The sequence below is a fragment of the Nycticebus coucang genome, chromosome 20 (genome assembly GCF_027406575.1).
Source record: "Nycticebus coucang isolate mNycCou1 chromosome 20, mNycCou1.pri, whole genome shotgun sequence".
NCBI lineage: Eukaryota > Metazoa > Chordata > Mammalia > Primates > Lorisidae > Nycticebus > Nycticebus coucang.
The window spans coordinates 2189561-2211287 of record NC_069799.1 but is presented as its reverse complement, the minus strand read 5'-3'; the positions used below and the strand labels follow the sequence as shown (position 1 = coordinate 2211287).

The window sequence follows — 21727 nt, the reverse complement described above, 5'->3', positions numbered from 1 at the left end:
TGGCCTCACACAGCTCACAGCAACCTCCAACTCCTGGGCTTAAGCGATTCTCTTGCCTCAGCCTCCCAGGTAGCTGGGACTACAGGCGCCCGCCACACAGTTTCAACTTTAAATGAAACAACATATCGTACGTGTAGGAATTTACCTCTGGTTTGTATCAACTGGCCTATTATAAAATAAGTTTCCTCATAAAGCCAGAAGGAACCTGCCAGCAGCCAGCCTTGGCCTTGGGACTGGAGCTGCCGTGTTGGCTCTTCCCTGTCTCCAGCCTGCCCTGCAGAATTCAGACTTGCTCTACAATGTATGATTCAATTCCCTCAAAATAAATCTCTTTCTCCTCTTTCTTCTCTCTCTTCCCTGACACACAAATGGCGCTGATTCTCTGGATAACTCTAAAACAACTCTCGTACTGAAATCCTTTACATTTTACTGTAATTGATAACAAAAGATGAGGGCTGAGGGCGTGCAGGGGAAGTGGTCTTCCTCACTTTCAGGTGTGGACAGGAAGCATACAGCCCCCAGATTCCACTGGTGTTTACTTTAAGGTGAGTAGTCTTAAGACAAAGCCAACCTAAAGAAGAAGAGTGTGAGCAGGAAAGACCTGACTCTGGGTGACACTGATTTCCAGAATCAGGCCTGCCCTGGTCTAGACGTGCATGGAAGTGAGCGGATAACTTCCTGTGTGGTTTGAAGTGGGCATCTATCTTTGCTTTGGTTGATCAGCATACAGCCTCCTTCCTATGCTGGGATACCCCACCTCATAAACCAGAGCCCACCTTCTTGTCTCTCCATGAAGCCAGGCTACGCCACGGCCCAGCTCTGCAATCAGATGCACGGCATGCACAGGAAACAGAAGCTTCCCAAACCACGACGCGCCAGGAGGTGCTGGGCAGATTCTGTTCTGGAGGGTTTGGCCAATATCACTGATTCTCAGAGCAGCATCTGATGTCCAGTGTGGGCGGTATCTGCGGGACAGCTCTGATGTGTGTGTCCTGTGGTGGCGACAGTTACATTGCTACCAGAATGACTTTGTGGGCAGATGTTGATGTTTCCTGTATCACAACTCCAAATCTAGGTTTCTGGCAACCACAGCTCCCACGGAGATTTGAACTACCTAATATGCATTCGAAAGAGTACTTTTTCTGTTTCTGTTCATCTGAATTGTCTTTAGTGGCTTGACATTAAAATACCATTTGAAATTTTGGTGAAGTCACCCTAAGTAGTGTTCTCTGGTAGTTGAAGCTGCACATATTTAAATGAACCCCAGTCCCAGACCTTCACTTATTTATTGCCCCTGAGACCAACAACTCCGTGGATTCAAGCAACAACTATTTATATTATTAATTCTTGCTCACTTGTCTGTGGGTTGCCTGGTAATCAGCCAATCTATGTTGTGTTCAGCTGACCTTGGCTGCATAATGTAGATTGGGTCTAGATAAGCTCCACTGACCTGTTATTCCCCTTCGACTACCCAGGGCTTGTTTTCTTATGAAAACAGCAGAGTTGGGCAAGACCAATTGTGTAATTTTAACTCCAGCCTTCTTATGTTAGGTCCATTGGGATCCCCTGTGACCAAATCACATGAGCAAACTCAACATCAGTGAAGCAGGGAAATACGTATGCCCTATGGATGAGCTCTGACAATTAAGTTTGCAAACTCATCCTACAAAAGTGCTATATACCTCATTGCTGAATGTCGCTACAGTCGCCTGTGAAGTACTCCCCTTGGGAAGCTATGCACTGATGCCATCAGCACCTGGTACGCCCCTCAAATTGATTTTGGAACTCTTTTTCTGGTATGGCTATCATAGCTGTCATTGTATGAGGTCTGACAATTAAGTTCTAGAATGTCCCACTAAGTGCTTATATTGGCAACACTGTACAAACAACTCAGTAAGGTTTATAACCTTGGTATATAAGTGTCTCACAGCTATGCTTGGGTCAATCTGTGGTATTGTCTTGCTGAGTGCCATTCATTATTTTTGTGTACCATATGACAGCTTTGATGGTCATCCCAAAGAAAGAGTTCCAGAATTGCTTTGAAGGGTGGACTATGCACTGTGTGTCAGTGCACAGCTTCCCAAGGGGAGCACTTCAAAGGTGACTATACTGATATTCGTCAGTAAGATATGTAGCACTTTTTCTAGGATGAGTTCACCAACTTAATGGTCAGACCCTCTTTTACACTTTGAGATGAACTGCAAAGCCACGTGACAAAGGGTATGAATAGAGGGAGATATGAAGAATTGGGAACAATAACGAAATGTACCATATCAATTTATACCTGCCTATCCGTATTTCTTCTCCACCAAAAAAAAAAAAAACAAAAACACAAATAGTGTTTGCCAATACCTGGCGATGGTGTCATTGTTTCACAGCTATTGAAAACTCCCCAGAAGCGGTCTCTGATACACTCCCTTCCAGTAAAGAAATGAATTTCTATTACCTTTGAATGACCAGACAATGACAGAACCAAAGTGATTGGACACTCTAACCCTAACCCTAACCACCCTAGATGTAAAACTATGGCTTGACTGCTCAAGAAACTAAAGCACCAAAGGGTAACTGACTTTGTCAGGGTTATAGAACACTAAGATTCCCATCAATTTTCTTCCAGGTAAATGTCTCTAGCCAGTTGCTGTTGTAGCCACATTATGTTGTGGCAAAGAGTTTTCTATATTTCTCCAATCGTTTACTGTTCCTCCTCTGTATCATACTAGATGTAAAACCGGATACGTGTTGGGCCTTCTGCCCATCCATCCACACGCCGCCACTCGATGGCTGCTGGTTCAGGCTAGAAGTCTCATGGGTGTTGGGACAACTGAGTTCCTAGAATAAAGATGGCCAACTGCTGCCAGTTGAGTCCTCTTAACTGACACAAGGCATCTATCCCCAACTTACAAATGCTCTGAAGATTATAGCTCTTGTAATTTAATCCTTATATACAAAAGAAATTTAAAAAAATTTTACAAATGTTCACGAGTATTAGTGGTGGCAACAGCTTCTGTTTTCCCTGGAGTGAAAAGCAGCTTAGGTACCTAACAGCCAGGGTGTCTGGGGAGCGGTCTTAAATCCCAGGGTAACGAACTCTGTGACCCTGGGCAGGCAAATGAACTCCCCTGAGCCTTCTTTCCTGTCTGTGAAAGAGGAATGGTAACAATGAGATGCTGTGACGGGGTTAACAGTTTGAAAAACATCAGTGTGTTTTCCTCCTTTGCCTTTCTAAGTGTGCCAACTTCTTCCTTCCTCCAGCCTGACAAATAGGTGCATTACCTTGGAAAGGGTGCAGATGGGGGAGGAGATTAGAATTTGTGTCAGAGGCTTGCAAAGAGGAAGAAGGGATCAGTATTGACACCTGACATTCAGAGCAGGGCTGTGCACCAAGACTGTTGCTCGGAGGGATATTTCTCCTCTCCTTCATCCATTTCCACCCCAACCCTCTTCCCATACCTCACAGTAGCATGAGAAAAACCAAGGTTGGAAGTTTCAAGTCTAAGAAATTCTCTTACAATTTAGAAAGCAGGACTTGTGCCCTGGCAGCTGTCTGGGCCTCAGCAATGTGCACGTGTTGCATATTAGTCTAATTTTAGGGGAGAAGTAACTTTTCTCAGTTGTCTCATGAGGTTGCCTGTATATATAATTGAACTTCTGTTAAAATTCTGCTATAAAGGGGCGGTGCCTGTGGCTCAAGGAGTAGGGTGCTGGGCCCATATACTGGAGGTGGCAGGTTCAAACCTGGCCCCCAGCCAAAAAAATAAAAAAATTCTGCTATAAAAATGTAAATTTCAAGTAAAACCTAACATCTCCCCACTTGCACACGGCTTTTTTACTTGCATATTTATATAGGTACACTTGTGTGCACAGTCCTGCAAAGAGAGTGCTGGAGAGGGTAGAGAATCAGCAGAGAGAGTTAAGAGGTCAGGGCAGACGCAGCCCCGGGCTGGGTGTGGACCCAGGCAGACTTCCTGGTATTTTTCAGGCACTGAATTAACAACAGCAACTGTTCAGTTTCATTTTCATGTTGGCAGTAAAAAGAAATAAGGGCTCCCATAACCAGCTGCCTGGATAGCCAGCTCACAGCACCACTGCCCATGGCCATGACTCAGGCCCTCGGGAGCCCCAGTGCAGGGCAGACCTGTGCTCTGATCCTGATCTTCACTGTGCTGCTGCAGGCCCTCTGTGTGGCTGTTACCTACATGTACTTCACTAACGAGCTGAAGCAGGTCAGTGCCGGAGGAGCTCTGAGGCTGTCAGCTTCCCTGCCTCTCCTCTGCCTCTCAGCTTGCTCTTCCTCCAAGACTTGGCTGTGGAAGAAAATGCTCCCTTTCTCTGGCGGTGGGCTCTGACTGCTAGTGTGTAATTGCTGGGGACTCTGTGACGATTGTGCAAACCCAGTGCTATTTCCAGCAGGTGCAGAAAACAAAACTCCAGAGGGCCTTTTTTGTTTGTTTTTAAAAGTATATGTATTTTATAATATTATTAATTGCAACCATTTGTGAGTGCTTTCTGCTAAATATTTTACAATTCTTGACTCATGAATTCTTGGAAGCTTTTTCGTTTATTTTTAAAAGTGTATGTATTTTATAATATTATCGGTTGCAACCATTTGCGAGTGCTTTCTGCTAAATGTCTTACAATTCTTGACTCTCAAGCTCTTGAGGATAAGGGCAGCTACATCAGGGCAGGGGCTGTGTCTGCCTTTGCTCACTGCAGCATGTTTTACCTTTGAGGTGCAGGTTGTGGCCCAGACCACTGACACTTAATATGTATTCACTAAAGGCTTGTTGAATGAAGCACCACTAGCCTGTGGGCAGTGAGGGTGGAGTTTGTTGTGCCCCAGGTGTAACTAACCTGGGCGTCTGACACCCTGGGAGGTGGAGACCCAGGCCCTGGGTAGACAGCAGTGCTCTGTGGGCACCATTTGCCTATCCTCAGACTTCAGGGCCTTTAACCAAGGCCAGCATCTCCCTCCCATGCCTTTTAAAAAAATATATTAATTTTTAGGTTGAAAGCCTTCAAATAGACAAGTCAGATTTTCAAAAGTCGGGGGTAGAATAATATGCATGGGAGCAGAAATCAGAAGCAAGGCTTGGAATTCAGGCTCCCTTTCCTCCAAGGCTGAGCACGAGTTGGGGTGAACCAGGTCTCTGATGGATTTGCTTTAAATCTGTGGCAGTCCTCTGTTGAAAACAAGTGAGGACAAGAGAGATTGGCATTCTGTCTGTTCCGTGGACACAGCTAGTAACTGGCATTCTGCCTGTTCCGTGGGTCACAGCTAGTATCTGTGATCCGGAAGAGTCAGCATTTTACTGTTCACGATAAAATAATTGAAAGTAAGACTGCCACTCTACACCCATGGATAGTTCAGGTGTTAATCTGGGTTATGTCTGACAGAGGGGAAAAAACCACCTTAGTGCCATTTAAATTTATGATTTTCTTTTTTCTCTTTTGAGACAGAGTCCCACTTTGTCATCCTGTGTAGAGTGCCATGGTGTCACAGCTCCCAGCAACCCCAAACTCTTGGGCTCAAGCAATTCTCTTATTTCAGCCTCTCGAATAGCTGGGACTACAGGCACCTGCCACAATGCCTGGCTATTTTGTTGTTGTTGTTGTTGTTGTTGTAGTTGTCATTGTTGTTTAGTAGGCCCAGGCCAGGTTCCAACCTGTCAGCCCCAGTGTATGTGGATGGTGCCCTAACCACTGAGCTATGGGCGCCAATCCAAAATTTATGATTTTCTTAACTAAAACTTCGAGAACTATGAATGTCAAATTGCTGACAATAACTCAGTTTTTGGCTTCTAATATATATAATGAAGTTTTTAAAAGTTCTGCTATAAAAATGGAAAATTCAAACAAAGCTTAACATCGCCCCACTTGCATACATTTTTCTTAATTGCGCATTTACAGATGTATACATGTATGTATGAACATGCAGAAGACTCACTGAGAGTGCTGGAAAGGGGGAGAATATTGGGGACTCCTATGTCCTGGGAACTTTGAAAAGTACTGCCCTGTTTCATTCTCATAACAATTCTATAAAGTGTAATTACCCCATTTTATAGATGAGCAAAGGCTCAGGGAAGTTAAGTGATTTGTTCAAGATTACAGAACTAGTAAAAGGAAAAGCCTGTGGAGAGTAAATGTGGTTTTTGAACCCAGGCATTAAGTAGATGCTCAATAAATTGCAGCCGTTGCAGTTCCTATTGAACAGTCTCTTGAATGTGTCACTTTCTTCATCAGAAATTTTCCCAAGGGAAAATAAATCTGAATCACGTTGGGTATCTGTGGATAGTTTGGAAAAACGTATTCAACATAAATATTAATTTCCTGAAACCAATCACCGATTCCACTTCAGCTGGTAAAAATTTGCAAAAAGTTTAGTAAGTCTGTGGTGAGCACGGGTTAAGGAAGGCCCCTTAATACTGGATGGGACCCACACAAATAAGCCTGAGGACATGAGCAATAAATACAAGGTGAGCCTCGGAAGTCTGTCCCTCTGAGTTAGCTTTTGACAAGGGAATGGCCTGTCATTGTGGCATCATACATGGGAAGACAAAAGGAGAAGGGACCCTCCTCACAGGTCTCCATAAGGGATCCTTAGTGCTATTCGTGGTTTGCAGAAAATGATTGTCAGAAACTAGTGTCTGTGCATCAGAGATGGTCAGTGTTGCCACAGTGAAGTCTCTGGGCCCCCAAAGGAGTCTGCCCTGCTGAGCTCAACTCCACCAAGGAATGGGTGGCCCTGACCTAGATGACTGCTATATTTGTGACCCCGCTCAGAGCAGTGACTGTGGAAATCCACTTTTCAGAACCCAGAGCTTTAAGAACTGAACCAAAAGTCCCGACATGAAGCTATCCTTCTTTCCAGATGCAAACGAAAATAGTATGTACAGCCCTCTACCCACACCAGGTGTTGGCTAGAGAGTAGCCCCAGCCTTCCATGAGCTGCAGGAAACCTGTACTTTGAAGTGGAAAGGATGGGGAGGAAAGAGACACACCACACTAACCATCATTAGTCATCCCTGGACTGACCACTGCCCTCTCCCCAACTCGCCAGGGCTCTAGTCATCAGCACTGGCCAACGTTTATAGAAGAAACTACCAGACATGATAAGAAATATGTGAGAGCATGGAGGGTGGTTGGGGTTTCCTCTCTGGGTTTTTATTGTTCAGAATTAATATTTATACCTAAAAAGTCTGGAAAGTAAAGCACCAAAATGGCAGTTGAGATCTCTAGATGGTAGGATCATGGGTATTCTTTGTCCTTTTTATTTTATATAATTTTATCCTCTATATTTTATAAATTTTCAACAGTGAATATCATAAAACTACCTACGCTAATGATATGTGACTTCCACACAGATTCGAAGACCGTGCCAAGGTCTTGTGAGAACCATACACAAAGTGTACACACACAATCTGCTGTCGCCCTGCCGACAAGGGAGGCCATGCAGAGGTTGACCACAAGGTGAGGTTATGGGTGCTTCAGTGGTCATTTTTGATTTTGTTTTTTCCTTCGTTTTTGGAGTTTTTTTACTTTTAGCAAAGTGGTCTTTACGTGCACACGTTTCCCAGGTCACCTGTGTACCCTGAGTGTTTGTAGGGCATGTTACCTTTGGGGCAATTACTGAGCTATGATTTTCAAAGCTCCCTTGCCTACTTCCTGCAAGTGTTTCTGGAAAATCCCCAGCCAGCAGTAAGTATTTGGGATGGCCACACTGCTCTGGTGCCGCCTCCGCGCTGTCACCCTCGCCCCACCCCCCCAACACCACCACCAGGCAGCTGTGAGTCTAGCTAGATTCTCTGCTCTCAGCCTGGCCTGCTGGGACAGCTTCTGGCTTCTCCCTCCTTTCTTTGTCACGCACACCTTATTGCCCAAACAAGTTTCAAGTTCCTTTTAACCAAACCAAGGCCTGACTGGAGAAAACTTTAACTGGCTGGGCTTAGGCAGGGACAAGGAAACGCTAGCTCTTCCTGGAACCACCCTTAGGCCTGAACCTCATTCCGGATCTTCCTGTCTCCCAGCTCATCCTGCCCTGCAGTTTTCTGGCCATTCTCTTACACTTCTGACCCGCATGTGACCAGATGTCTTCCTTGGAAAGGTTTTCCAGCTCCCAAGCAATTGGAATACAACCAGAATTTGCTACAGAGCACAGCGGGTGGGTAGGGGCAAGGGGTGCCTGGCTCCCCTACCAGGGACTTCTGGACTCAGGTGGCCCCAGCTTCACCCCAACTACTAGGAGAATGTTTCTCTCTTATGATTTAAAAGAGGAAGAAAGAAAATAAAGAAACATTGCTTTAAAATAAATGTTCTGTGTCAGAGTGCGCAGGAATTCATTAACTCAGGTTTGTACTTCACATGTTCAAGGACTTTGATCAAACATCCAAGGGTTACGTTGCTGCACACAGTGCCATGTGATTCTGGCTGGGTTCTCTTAGAAAGCTATGCTGACTAAAAATGAGATTCTTTTTCTTTCTTTTTTTTTTGCAGTTTCTGGCCGGGGCTGGGTTTGAACCCACCACCTCTGGCATATGGGGCTGGTGCCCTATCCCCTTGAGTCACAGGTGCCGCCCCAAAATGAGATTATTTTTCTATAGGAAGGAGTTGACCATAGCTAAACTTGATTCTACTTTCAAGCTTTGCAGCATTCTAAGTTCAAAGAACAGACAAAAGTGGCAACTTCCTACTTATTTCCCCTAGAGAAGGGCAACTCAGATTTTTACAGGAAAATAACATCTCTCCAATCCCACTTGTACACACACACACACAAATGGAAAGAAAACAAACCTCTGTCCTTGTGTGGACTTGTGTGCTTTCTCTGATTAATAATTATCAGCCTGAAGAGTTTGGGGAGTGTCTGTATATGGATGGCATGGAGCAAGGGCTTGTTGACGAAGACTACTGACAATGATTTGACCGCTCCCTAAATGTCCACTTTAAATCAGAATTAGGAGGCAGACAAGAGACAGCATGTTTACTTTTATTTCAAGCATGAACTTATCTAAACCACCAAAATTTCCTTAACTTGTCATCAGTTGTTCTAACTTCCCGATTAAACAAAAGTTAAAGCACCTGGGGGGCGTCTGTGGCTCAGTGAGTAGGACGCTGGCTCCATATACTGAGGGTGGCAGGTTCGAACCCAGCCCCAGCCAAACTGCAACAACAACAACAAAAAATAGCTGGGCATTGTGGCGGGTAACTGTAATCCTAGCTACTCGGGAGGCTGAGGCAAGAGAATTGCCTAAGCCCAAGAGCTGGAGGTTGCAGTGAGCTACGATGCCATGGCACTCTACGAGGGCGACAAAATGAGACTCTGTTTCTAAAAAAAAAAAAGTGAAAGCACCTGCATAACATTGCCTTCCATTCCGTCTCAACCCAGATGCAGGACAAGTACAAGGGCAGCATCGCTTGTTTCCTGAAGGAAGATGACAGCTCCTGGGACCCTGGCGATGAAGAGAGTATGAACAGCCCCTGCTGGCGCGTCAGGTGGCTTGTTAGAAAGGTAGGGGCCTCACCAGCAGGCGCAGGGAAACTGAGGCCCAGAGTGTTTTCCACTAACCAGTAGTGTGACATTGTTCCTCCAGAAAAACTGAAGCTGAGCACCAAAGAATAGAATTATGAACATGTCTAGAACACAACCTCCCCCTATGGTGGGAGTTCCCCTAGTATGTCCTCAAACAATGATGGTATAAATAGAGCTTCATTATTTACAGAATATTTGCATACATAGCTGCATTCTCATCTGACCTTTTCACATAGAGAGGGCAAATATTATTAATTAAATGCCATCTCATAAAAAAAGAAACAGTTCAAGAGCAGAAACTTAATCTGACCTAAGTCACATTGCTAAGAGTAAAATTAGTTAACCACACTCAGTAAAATAACTGTCATTAGTTAACATGTCTGTGCTACAGATTAAGCAACGTTCATAAACAAATTTTTCTAAAATTTATCATTTATTGACTATAATTTAAGGTGTCATCATCTTTAATTTCTTAGTATCTTTCTTCCCTTTTCCTTTCCTCTTTCTTCAACTCTGTATGCATACAAAAATAAATATTTACAGTAGAACCTCCATAACTGACCACTTCCTTTAATTGACCTAATTTTCACAGACCAGACCTGTACCACATGTACATATCAGTGCAGTAGGCCTAGTTCCTTATGTTGACCACTTTTGTACGTTAACCAGTTTGTTACAGTCCCTTGGGGGGGGGGGGTGTCAACTTACAGAGGTTCTACTGTATTTAATTCCAGAAATCAGCACAGTGGGAAAGTTATAAAACATCACAGCCAAGCATAGTGGTTCACATCCGTAATCCCAGCACTTTGAGAAGTCAAGGTGGGAGGATCATTTGAATCTAGGAGTTTGAGACCAGCCTGGACAACAACACAGCAAGACCTCGCCCCTACCAAAACAAAAGTTTTTGAAAACATTAGTCAGGCTTGGTGGCACGTGCCTGTAGTCCCAGCTACTCAGGAGGCAGAGGCAGGAGAATCGCTTGAACCCAGGAGTTTGAGGGTACAGTGAGCTATCATCACGCCACTGCTCTCACAGCAGAGTGAGACTCTGTCTCTGGGCAAACAAACAAACAAAAATAGCCCTCTCCTCCCCACCCCCACACATCATTATTTGACATTCTTTGTCTTCTGAAAGAAACAAAAATTACACACACCATTTACTGCTCTATGACATTGAACTTGTGTCCCCCACTGTGCCTCAGTCTCTATGATGGAATATCAAAGTTTAGACTAGCTGAGGAGGCTGCCTGGGGCCAAGGGCTCAGCCAGGACCTGCTGTGTTACCTTTTCCTAGTTCTATGAATTTCCTAGTTCTAGTCCTTAAAGTAGAGCCCAGGAATCAGCTATGAGGTTGTTTCTGCTGACAGTGAAAGCAGATGTGCATCTAGGAGTCCCAGAAACCCCTGCTATGCACCACCCTGGACGCAGAGTCAAGCTGGCCGCTCACCACAAGCAAGCTCCGGAGCAGCTGTGACTCCACCTCCCCAAATGACAGTCATTGTTCAGGGAGTGAGGACCAGGACAAGCTCAGATGAGAAATGGAACTCTAAAGTTCTGGAGTGGACATGGGGTGGTGGTGGTGCCCAGTGGGGAGAGGGACTCAAACCAGGGTGGAGCTCTGGAGACCCAGGAGGAGCCTGGATGCTGAGGTGGGAGTGGGTAGGCGAAAGAAGCAGTGAGGACAGATTTTACTGTCTCTTCGCTGCTGCTCTTGCCACCTCCTGTTCTCATGCTCTGCTAGTAGGTAGCACGGAGCTGGGGAGAATGGGAGCAGATGGGCGGACATGTGCAGAGAAGAGCTCCCTGTTTATCTTTTCAAGCCTATTAGTTGAACGGACTATCGCCAGTGACTATCCTACGCCCATTTCATCATCATGACAGCTCTGTGAGGAAGGAATCACTGTTGTCTTCATATATATGTGTTCATTTTATTTATTTATTTACGTACTTACTTATTTTGAGACAGAGTCTCACTCTGGCGCCCTGGGTAGAGTGCAGTGGCCTCCACACAGCTCACAGCAACCTCACACTCCTGGGCTAAAGTGATCCACCGGCCTCCGCCTCCCAAGTAGCTGGGACTACAGGTGTGCATCTCAAAGCCTGCCTATTTTTCTACTTTTAGTAGAGGCGGGGGTGGGGGTAGTGGGTCTCGCTCTTACTCAGACTGGTCTTGAACGCGTGAGCTCAAGGGATCCACCCGCCTCGGCCTCCCAGAGTGCTGGGATTACAAGCGTAAGCCACGGCGCCGGCCTACAGATTTTTAAGTAGTTGAAGAATAGAAGTAGGGGCGAGGCAAGTGACCCAGCACGGCTGCACGACCCGGTGATGGACAGACCACGCCGGCGGCCCTGCTCGCAGCCACTGCCTCCCACACAGCAGGACCGACCTCTCTCTCTTTCCTCTTGTGTCTCCTCCTTCCTTCATTCCTTTTTGTTCCAGAATGAGAGAAAGAATAAGGGTGAGAAAGAGAGCCACCCAGAGAGACAGGAAGAAGAGAGGGAGCGGGAGGCCTCTCCTCCCCCACCCCAGGGCCGTCCCATCAGCCCGGCTCAGGGCCTGAAGCAGAGGGAGAAGCCCGGGCTTCTGACTCGGGCGGCCCAGCTGGCCTGTCCCGCGGAGGGAGAGGAGCGCAGGGGGTCCAGCCGGCGCTGGACAGGGCTGAGCAGAGGGTGTCGGAGCTGGACGCTGGACTGGAGCAGGATCCTGACCTGCCTGTTTGGTGGGAAGTGAGCTGGCCGCCCTCTGGTGCCGGTATTCCCTGTCTGGTAGTATGAAAAGGGTGTTTGGCATAGACTCGGGAACTTGGTAAACTACCTTTATGTTGAAAATGGCCCGGCACATTCTTGGAAACTGGTTTTACACGATGGGCAGCGTCATGACGGAGAGAAGGTGCGCCCTGGAACCCGGGCTCTGTCCCACGAACCTCACGCACCGGAGGCCCGGGGACCACAGGCTGACCTGACACGGCAGGTGGCACCCGCCCTCCGTGCACCTGCAGGTCTGGCCTTTCAGGGGCTCCCTCCAGGAGCAGAACGTGCCCAGGCAGAGGACAGTCCGCGGTGGTCACGTAGGGCCAGCCTTCTCCGAATTTACCCAGCTCTCGCTCACCCCTTATAAACTCTGCGCTTGACCAACTTGAAGCTTCCCTAATTGATAGTATATACAGAAATTTCCTGTTAGAAATCAGCAAAAGAAGCCTTAGGCATTACATAGTCAGTCTCCATTTTTAGGGAAATTAACGAGCTTTATTCAATACTATTTGCAGATGATTTTGAAAACCTATGAGGAAACCATCCCTACAGTTCCAGGTAGTGTTTTTGTTGTTTTTATTTAAATCCGTTCTCTTGGCTGATCCCCTCCCTGCATCCGGCTCTCACAAGCCACTTGCTGCCTGTTTCCTTCTTTGCTCTGGCAGCTAGAAAGCTCAGAACCAAATATGTGCCCCACCTATAATCAGAATTTCATTTCAACTTAATTTGGTTTTTCCCACATAAATTTTCCTTTCAATTCAATTTCCTCACTTACTTTTTTTTTTTTTTTAACCTTCGAATGCCTTGTAAATAAAGCACAATTACCCATCTTTTTTTCTTCTGGCCACCACTGGCCTCCAGGTCTTGCTTTACAGAAAGGCCCTTTGCTCCATCATCCCTTCCCCAACGGTCTTTCCATTCATCCACTGTCCTCAGCCTGTGTCTCTGGCCTCTGGACCCACATCCTGCACGCGGTTGCCTAGGCTGGCTCCCGCAGCCATCCTGCTGGCCCCCCTCACCCTTCACTCCCCCCTCATCATGGCCTCTTCTGGGAACTTGAGTGAGAGCCCTGACCTCTGCTGCTGTTATCATACTCATCTCATCCGTTTCCTGTAATTATGCTGGGTTTTTATCTGCGTGCTGCCTGCTTCCCTGCTAGATTAAAGGTCCACAAAGACAAGAACTTGTCTTTCTTTTGCCCTCTGTACTCGGCACCTGACTGTGCCTCAATCCCAGTAGTTTCCATCCCGGTGACCCCAGCCCTTACCCACACCACCTTCAGTCTATACACACACAATACAGTGTGTGTATTTTTGTCGTTGAGGTAAAATTCACATAATATGCAATGAATGACTTTAAAGTGCACAGTTTGGTATAATTAGTGCTTTCACCATGTTGTGCCACTTCTCTCTCTACTCAGAAAATTCCTCATATGTATTTTTGGAAGTAATAAATGAATAAGTGAATGAAATGACTAAATTAAATTTGCTACTTCGCCTTTGGCTCACCATGTATCCCCATTTTCCTATGTTAACGGCCATACGGGCCTGAATACTTATGCCAGAAACTTATAGCCCCGGAGCACAACATCTTGGCAGAGAAGAAACAGTTTTTTAAACTTTGTCATCAGCTCAGCACCCGTAGCACAGAGGTTATGGCACCGGCCACATATGCTGAGGCTAGCAGGTTCGAACCCAGCTGGGGCCTGCTAAACAACAATGATAACTACACACACACACAAAAATTGCCAGGCGTGGGGCGGGCACCCATAGTCACAGCTACTTGGGAGGTTGAGGCAAGAGAATCTCGTAACCCCAAGAGTTTGAGGTTGCTATGAGCTGTGACACCACAGCACTCTACTGAGGGTGACATAGTGAGACTCTGTCTCAAAAAAACCCCCAAACTTTGTTATCACTTGACAATCACCATTTTCTTTTATTAAACATGTTTTAAAAACATGAAAGACAGTATCTGTTCAGGGGTCTAAGTATTCATCTCCCTGAAGATAAAATTAGCAGTCAGAATGTGGAAGCTCGCCACCTGCTGGCAGGAAGCACACCAGAGGCATGGTCTGCAGTAGATGTACTACTGTTTTCAGTGGTAGAAGAATATTTCTTTTTATTTGTCCCAGCAAGGTAGAAAAATCGTGTACAACTCTGTATAGCAAGGTGTATTCGTGATATTCAAATTTATATATTTTCAAGTTTCCTTTCTGAGAGTTGTTTGCTATAGCCAATAGGAAATTTCCTCTCTTTAAAATTTGCTTTTGAATTTAGGCTTTCCTGTTCATATTCTTGCAATGACCTCAAATTCACGATTTTTATAATTGGATTCAGTTACTGAATATTTAAAAGCAGTCATTATGAGTTATTTAACAGTGAAGGTTAAAGGTAAACAGACCTTGAAAGCTGAGCATTCCAAGGCTAAGATGTAATTGACTATTTGTGCCCATCCTGCCTTGGTCTTTGGTGTCATATAAATGCCCCCTCATCTGCATAAGTAACAACGAACACCAGATAGAAGGAAGAGATTCTTGTTGCCTGTTCATTCCTCCCCTGTGGAATTTTTTCACCTCTTTTCAGTGTCCTTTGCTACCAGCCTAGATTAAAGCCCCAGTTCTCAGTCCTGATTGTGATAGTCTGGTAACTGGCCTGCCAGCTTCCCGCCCTTCAGGCTGTCCTGCAATGTAGGTTGGCTGAAGCACAGCATGGCATCTCTCCGCTTTCCTAAACAAAACCTCTCAGTCTTCCCACAACCACGATGTGCAAATCTCTTATCCTAACTTTCAGATCTTACAGTTTGGCTCCCCATTCAAGCCTGAAACTTAAAATGAACTCCTCCCAGGTCTGAGGGCAGGAGAGCTTTGAGCACCCTGCCTCGGGGCTCGGCTCCAGCTCTCTGGAGCTCCTTTCTCTATCCCTATAGGCACCAACCTGCCCACCTCACCTTGTTCAGTTGTTTATCCTTGTGCACTCAAACATTTTCTTGTTTATAATTCTTTTCCCTTACCTGTAGAAAATTTCCTGGCCCAAATGTGATGGCATTTTGGTTGGTTGGAGTAAGGAAATAAGTGAGCTTCAGCACCAGCTCCCCCACAAACCCTCCTGTGACCTCAGTTCTCCAACAAATGGGAATCTTTCCCCACTCTGAACACCTGTCACTGTTTCTGTTTTCACTAATAAATTTTCATTGTCTAATTCCTGTCTTCTGTAGAAGCCTCTAAGTCCCGTGTGGGCTCAGTCGGTGGAATCAGTGATTGCTCTTTGTAGCCCTGTAGGGGTAGTACAGTGCCTCATCTCTGGCAATACTTGGCTGATGAAAGAATGTAACTCTCTTGGGAATTTTAAGCTGATTTTTAAAAGAGAACAGTTTGTCAAATATGAATTTTGTTCAGGCTTGCCACAAAATACTTTGAATTGTGGGCAATAAATGTTAATATCCTTTTATTATAATCCAGTAAATCAGCAATTTACATGCTGGTGTACTGGGTGTCATGGCCTCTATGTCCATTCCTTGACTATTTAGTGTGAGAGGGGGTTGCAGTATCTATGGACAATTGTTGTTACTGCTGCTCCCTGAGAACCAGTGGCAGCCAGCAGAGAGGAAAAGGTAACTGAGATGACAGAGCTGGTACTACTAAATTGCTTCTAACCATAACTCAAAGTGAAAATTTACCGGTTTGTGGTTATTTGCTCATGTTAAATCACTCATAAAGAGGATTACAAGTCTGAAGTTATTATAATGGGCAACAGGGGCCAGAATCTTCACTTTGTCCTGTTCGATTTGGACCTTATCTTTGAGATGCTATTAAATTATAATCCATGTTACTGCTTATTCTCCCCCATCTAAAGCACTTTTCAAATTAAACATAAGCTGAAGTAGGCTGATTATCATACTAACACGTAGGCTATTTTTTATTAAAATCTGTAGAATCAATTTTAGAAGCCCAGAGTGTCTATAGTGCCTTACTGACAACAGCTGCAAACATCAGTGTCCTTGAGAACTAGCCTTGACAAATGCGGATGGTTGTCATTTCTCTTTTAGAAAGACAACGAAGTATTCCTCCCCGAGTAGGGCAAAGACATTCTCAGAGAGTTGCAGCTCACATAACTGGGAACAGACGAAGAAGCAACACGCTGTCTATGTTAGGTAAGTGTCTTAAAGGAAAACAGTGGAACAATTGTTTCAAATAATTTATTATTTTTACATTTACCTGAATGTTTATATGGCTGTCTACAAAATACTCAGTGATAATCAGGTCTCAGATTGGTTGTTTCGTTGTTGTTGTTTTGTTTTGAGATAGACTCTTGCTCTGTCGCCCTGGGTAGAGTGTGGTGGCATCATCACAGCTCACAGCAATATCACACTCCTGGGCTCAAGCTATTCTCCTGCCTCAGCCTACCGGAGTAGCTGAGACTATGGGGGTGCACCATCACATCCAGCTAATTTTTCTATTTTTAGTAGAGACAGGGTCTCACTCTTGCTCAGACTGGTCTTCAAGTCCTGAGCTCCAATAGTCCACCCACAGGCCTCCCAGAGTGCTGGGATTACAGTGAGCTGCTGCGCCTGACTAAGGCCTCACATTGATTTCAGAAGCAAGATTACAGATGAATAGTTCAATTACTGCCATGGCATAACCGGCCTCAAGAAAATTACATAGTGAGAGAATTTTGACTTTGAGGTCCTCAGCCTCCCAGTTTTGCTTTTTTCTTCTTCTTTAAAGGAATTTCTCTCTCTCTCTCTCTTACTTCTGTCATCTCACACTTTCCTTCTTTTCACTTCCATCAAATCTTTGTTCTTTTCAAAGGTTCTGAATCATTTACTTTCACTGTGAATTACTGGACACTCCTAATGGTATTTATTGGGTCTGACAGTTAAGTTCATGAACTCATCGTAGAAAAAGTGCTACATAGGCTCGGTGCCTGTAGCTCAGTGGCTAGGGTGCCAGCCACATACACCAGAGCTGGCAGGTTCAAACCCAGCCCTGGCCTGCTAAAAAGACAATAATGACAACTATAATAACAAAAAATAGCCAGGCATTGTGGTGGGCGCCTGTAGTCCGTCCCAGTGACTTGGGAGACTGAGGCAAAAGAATCACTTAAGCCCAAGAGTTTGAGGCTGAGGAAGATATAGTGAGACTCTGTCTCAAAAAAAAAAAAAAAGACAAGAAAAAGAAAAGAAAAAGTGCTATATATATGTACCTCATTGCTGAGTATCACTATGGTCACCTTCTCAGTACTCCCTTGGGAAGCTATGCACCAATGTCAGCACCTACTCCACCTTTCAAAGCAATTTTGGAACTCTTCTTTAGGAATGACCATCAGAGCTGTCATTGTACAGCACACAAACACACAACAATAGTAGTCAACACTACTCAGCAAGACCCCACCTTGTGTCAACATGAATACAGCTGTAAGACCCTGATATACAAAGGTTATGAAATCTTACTGAGTTGTTTGTACAGTGCTGCCAACATAAGCACACAGTAGAAAGTTTGCCAACTTTACTGTCCCACCTGGGGCAACAGCTGCTCTGATGGCCATTCCATAAAAAGAGCTGTAAAATTGCTTTGAAGGGTGGACAAGGCACTGGCATCAGTGCACAGCTTCTGAAGGAGAAGACTATAATGATGACCATAGGGATATTCAGCAATGAGGTGATACATGTATACAGTACTTTTTTTAGGATACATTCATGAACTTAATTTTCAGCAAATTATGTATGCTTCAGCAAATTGTTTAACCCAATCAAGCTTAAATTTCTTAATATGCAAAGTAGAGATAATTCTTAACTCATAAACAGTCAAGACTAAGAGTAATATATATAAAATGTCTGGGTTTTTGTAAGTACTCAGTAAAGTCAGCTTTATTGTGATGAGTTTTATCTCAGTTAAAAAATTTCAGATATAAATTAAGAAATTTTAGGGGGGGAGCTTGTTTGTTTTGTTTTGTTCTGTTTTCTGGGCAGTTGCCTCCCTGGTATTCCTGAGATGATGGTTTATAAATGATTGATATGTTCTTTCTACAAGTGAGATAATTATTGTAATGTTACTGTTTGCTATTTGTCAACAAATACGATAGTTTATTGAAGCTCTTGAAAAGCCAAAATTTGCACCAATCATGGAGATGGACCCAAAGTTAAAGGAAAATCATATTTTGGGGACCCCAAAAGGAGGGACCCCTCCCCAAGGAGGGACCCAAAGAGTCCCAGAGGGGTAACAAGAAGTCCCCAGTGGTGGCATCATCACAGCTAGCCTTCTAGAAATAGAAGCAGATACATTTCTCCACTTTCCTTCTAGACTGTCCCTTTGAGTTCCCAGTGCACGATGGGAGGAAGGGGTTCAGGACAGAAGGTCCATGAAGGAATAAAGATTGCTAGGTAGAGCTGCTAGGAAATTCCTTGATTAGCTACAAACTCCCTTTTATGTTAATCTTTTTCTCTAATCTTTATCCAGGCTCCCAAAATGAAAAAGTTTTGGGCCAGAAAATAAACTCCTGGGAGTCATCGAGGAAAGGATTTTCATTCCTGAACAGTGTGCTCTTGAGGAATGGAGAGCTGGTCATCCAAGAAACAGGGTTTTACTACATCTATTCCCAAACATACTTTCGATTTCAGGAAGCTGAGGAAGTTATAGGAACAGTTCCAAAAGAAGAGAACAGAAGGAAAAACAAACAGATGGTACAATATATTTACAAATACACGAGTTATCCTGACCCTATACTGCTGATGAAAAGCGCTAGAAATAGCTGCTGGTCTAAAGATTCAGAGTATGGACTCTATTCCATCTACCAAGGGGGAATATTTGAGCTTAAGCAACATGACAGAATTTTTGTTTCTGTAACTAATGAGGAATTGGTAGACATGGAACAAGAAGCCAGTTTTTTTGGAGCCTTTTTAGTTGGCTAAGTGCTCGCACCATGAAGATATCACAACAGATCTGACCCCAGAAATGCAACCCAAATGGAACAGCCTTGGCCAGAAAAACTCCCCAATACACACCTTTTTAATATCTCTGAAAGTGATCCTCTTATTCCAAAGAAATGGAATCTCTGAATAATTTTTCAGGGCTCTACTTCATATCAGTTTACTAGCAGAGATCTCGAAGGTTCTCAGCTTCTAAACATTCATGCAGTGATTAATACCTTGTCTTCATCATCTACTCCTTGCAAAGATTCTAGAAGAAAGAGAAACAGTTCTTAAATAGTCTTTCAGGGGTAGCTTCCAGGTTGCCATAAGAGGCAGCATTCTCAAGAAGAGAAAGGGGCATCACTAAAAGATCATGGTCTTCTGGGGTAGCTCTCTATCAAATGAATACAATGTGAAAGTGAGTCTGTTTTGTGCAAAACTTGCAGGATAATCTCATACACCTGGATATGCTGGATATGGTGGGAAATTCCACTCAGAGTGCTATCATTTTTTTCAAGGATTAACTACCTTTTATTTTTATTTCTTTATTTTTTAAACCCATCAATTTTCTTCTACATTCTTTCACATTTCCAAGAAACTTCCTGTTCCAATGTCTTTTTGCATCTTTAGCATCTTTTTCCAAATGACAAAACAGGATGGAAAGTTTCCCAATATGTAGAACAAAATAGCAAACTCTTACTCATGAAATGGATAAGCAAAAATACATGGTGATCAACAATACTCATATACTTAGGTACGTAATTTAAATAAATCTTCTATTAAAATAAACGATATTCAGAAATTACCAAGAGGAAACAAAGATAAATTTCCAAAATTTTATAGAACAAAGACACAAAATTTTATGGAACAAAAACACAAAATTTACACACTGTTAGTTACCCCAGTGCACCCTAGCCCTAAATTACTAAGAATGCAGACTGCTGTCTTCAAACACCGAGAAAAGAATATAAGTCATTTCACAGCAAGCAATATAAGCTACTTGATGTGCCTGGACAACTTGCATTAGCCCTGGCTCTGGCTTAGCATCCCCCAAATGGCCCTGGCTGCAACTCCACTTCAGGCTCCCACATTTGAGACTCTCAAAGCCTCTTCATACAGTTGTGGGGAGGATCTGGGATTGCACCTATAGATGTGGCCACATACTGCAGGACTTTCATCTTGGTGGTTTCTGCATGGGTCCTCAGACCCCACAGAGACTCACAGCACACAGGATCTCTGTGGGCACCTGCCAATACTCCAGGTGTTTCTCCTGCTCCCAGTTGGAGGTGATGAGCTTCTGGGTATCCCCACAGATGAAGTGCTTGTTGCCAGGATACACCTCTATGACACCCGGAGCTTCCCAGATGACCTCCTCTGTGGAGTGGGTGCTTTGATGAACAGCACACCCAGCATGATTGTCGGGAGGCAGACCTTGGGCAGGCTGTGCTCTTCATTCAGCTCCTCCTGGTATCTGAAGCCCACAAAAGTGACAAGGGAGTAGCAGTGATTAATGGGATCCACTTCTTTCATGTTGACACTAAAGACATCCTGCAAGCAATCGGAGGCTTCCTTGAAGATCCCAGGGAAGTGAGCTTTGTAATCTTGGATTTCTTCCTTGGTGATCAGCTCCTTGATTTGATACTTGAGGAGCAGGAGACAAAGCAGATCAGTCCTCTCTGCTCCTAGGGAGCCTGTAGCAAGGACTTGGGGCCTGCCAGCTCCTGCGAGGTGCTTGCCCTTCTGCTCCCTGGCTGCTGGAGCCCTAACTGGAGTGGTGCCCTGGAGTGGAGGCCAGGCTGTGGGGGAGGAGGAGGCTCTTTGAGGCCTCTGGGGGAGGAATCAGTGCTATAGCAGCTAGCATGTCCCCCAGATCCCCAGGGCCCTGTATACTCCAAATATTTCTCTTTGGGCCCAAAGGCCCTGATTCCTCTAATGGTAGTAGCCAGGCATGAGGGGTCTGGTCAGGGATAGAAAGCAGGTCTGTGGGCAGGAGCTGGGTGATGGGGACACACAGGCCTTTTCTCCTAACAGAACCAGGACCTCTCCTGTTGCGTGCCCAGAGACGCAAACGAACAGCAGCTTTGCCATGGGTGTAAACTCGCTTCTGTAATTATTAAGTCAAGAAACAGACTACACGGGATGGGATGGCATGTAATGAAATTCTTTATTCAGGGTTTTGATTTTATACCACATACACACTTAATCTATCATCTGTTAGTTTCACCATTACCTCATTTTACTATCTGAAATTAACTTGAAAGGAAATATCCTGTTACCATATCAACACAATCACTTTTGCAGTGAACATCTTCTTCTAGACACTGACTAATCTCCGAGCAGGTATCTAAATAAAGATCACAAAGAAGAAAGTAGCCACAGGGGAACAGAGTTAATGGAAGAGTATCTTCGAGCGTTCACTCAGTTTACTCAGTATGAAGTAATGACTGTCTTTTCCTCAGGGCAGAGCACCTATAGACCTCTACAATATGTTGTTAACATATGTCAACCCTCTGGCCCATATCTCTGAGGAAGGGCGGCATGCCCTTTGA

General features: G+C 44.6%; 1 protein-coding gene across 2 annotated transcripts; it reads left to right on the top strand.

Annotated features, from left to right (window-relative positions):
• The first annotated feature begins 3949 nt into the window (after positions 1 to 3949).
• Positions 3950 to 20488, top strand: TNFSF10 (TNF superfamily member 10). Of its 2 annotated transcripts, XM_053572816.1 has the most exons (5): positions 3973 to 4223; positions 9380 to 9502; positions 12788 to 12830; positions 16317 to 16421; positions 18727 to 20488. In XM_053572816.1, exons 1-5 carry the CDS (start codon positions 4092 to 4094, stop codon positions 19176 to 19178), a joined length of 855 nt encoding a protein of 284 aa, XP_053428791.1. In that variant the 5' UTR covers positions 3973 to 4091; the 3' UTR covers positions 19179 to 20488. The 2 variants fall into 2 exon arrangements, with proteins under 2 accessions (XP_053428792.1, XP_053428791.1); XM_053572817.1 differs by lacking the exons at positions 9380 to 9502; positions 12788 to 12830; positions 16317 to 16421; positions 18727 to 20488 and adding an exon at positions 6602 to 6870 and having other exon boundaries at positions 3950 to 4223.
• The last annotated feature ends 1239 nt before the right edge of the window (positions 20489 to 21727 follow it).

What these genes read in the sequence shown, in the direction of transcription:
- TNFSF10 (XM_053572816.1), top strand. Translation starts at nt 4,092, where the DNA reads ATGGCCATGACTCAGGCCCTCGGGAGCCCCAGTGCAGGGCAGACCTGT. An exon ending in AACCATCCCTACAGTTCCAG is followed by an intron (nt 12,831 to 16,316) that starts GTAGTGTTTTTG and finishes TTTCTCTTTTAG; the next exon opens with AAAGACAACGAAGTATTCCT. An exon ending in CAACACGCTGTCTATGTTAG is followed by an intron (nt 16,422 to 18,726) that starts GTAAGTGTCTTA and finishes ATCTTTATCCAG; the next exon opens with GCTCCCAAAATGAAAAAGTT.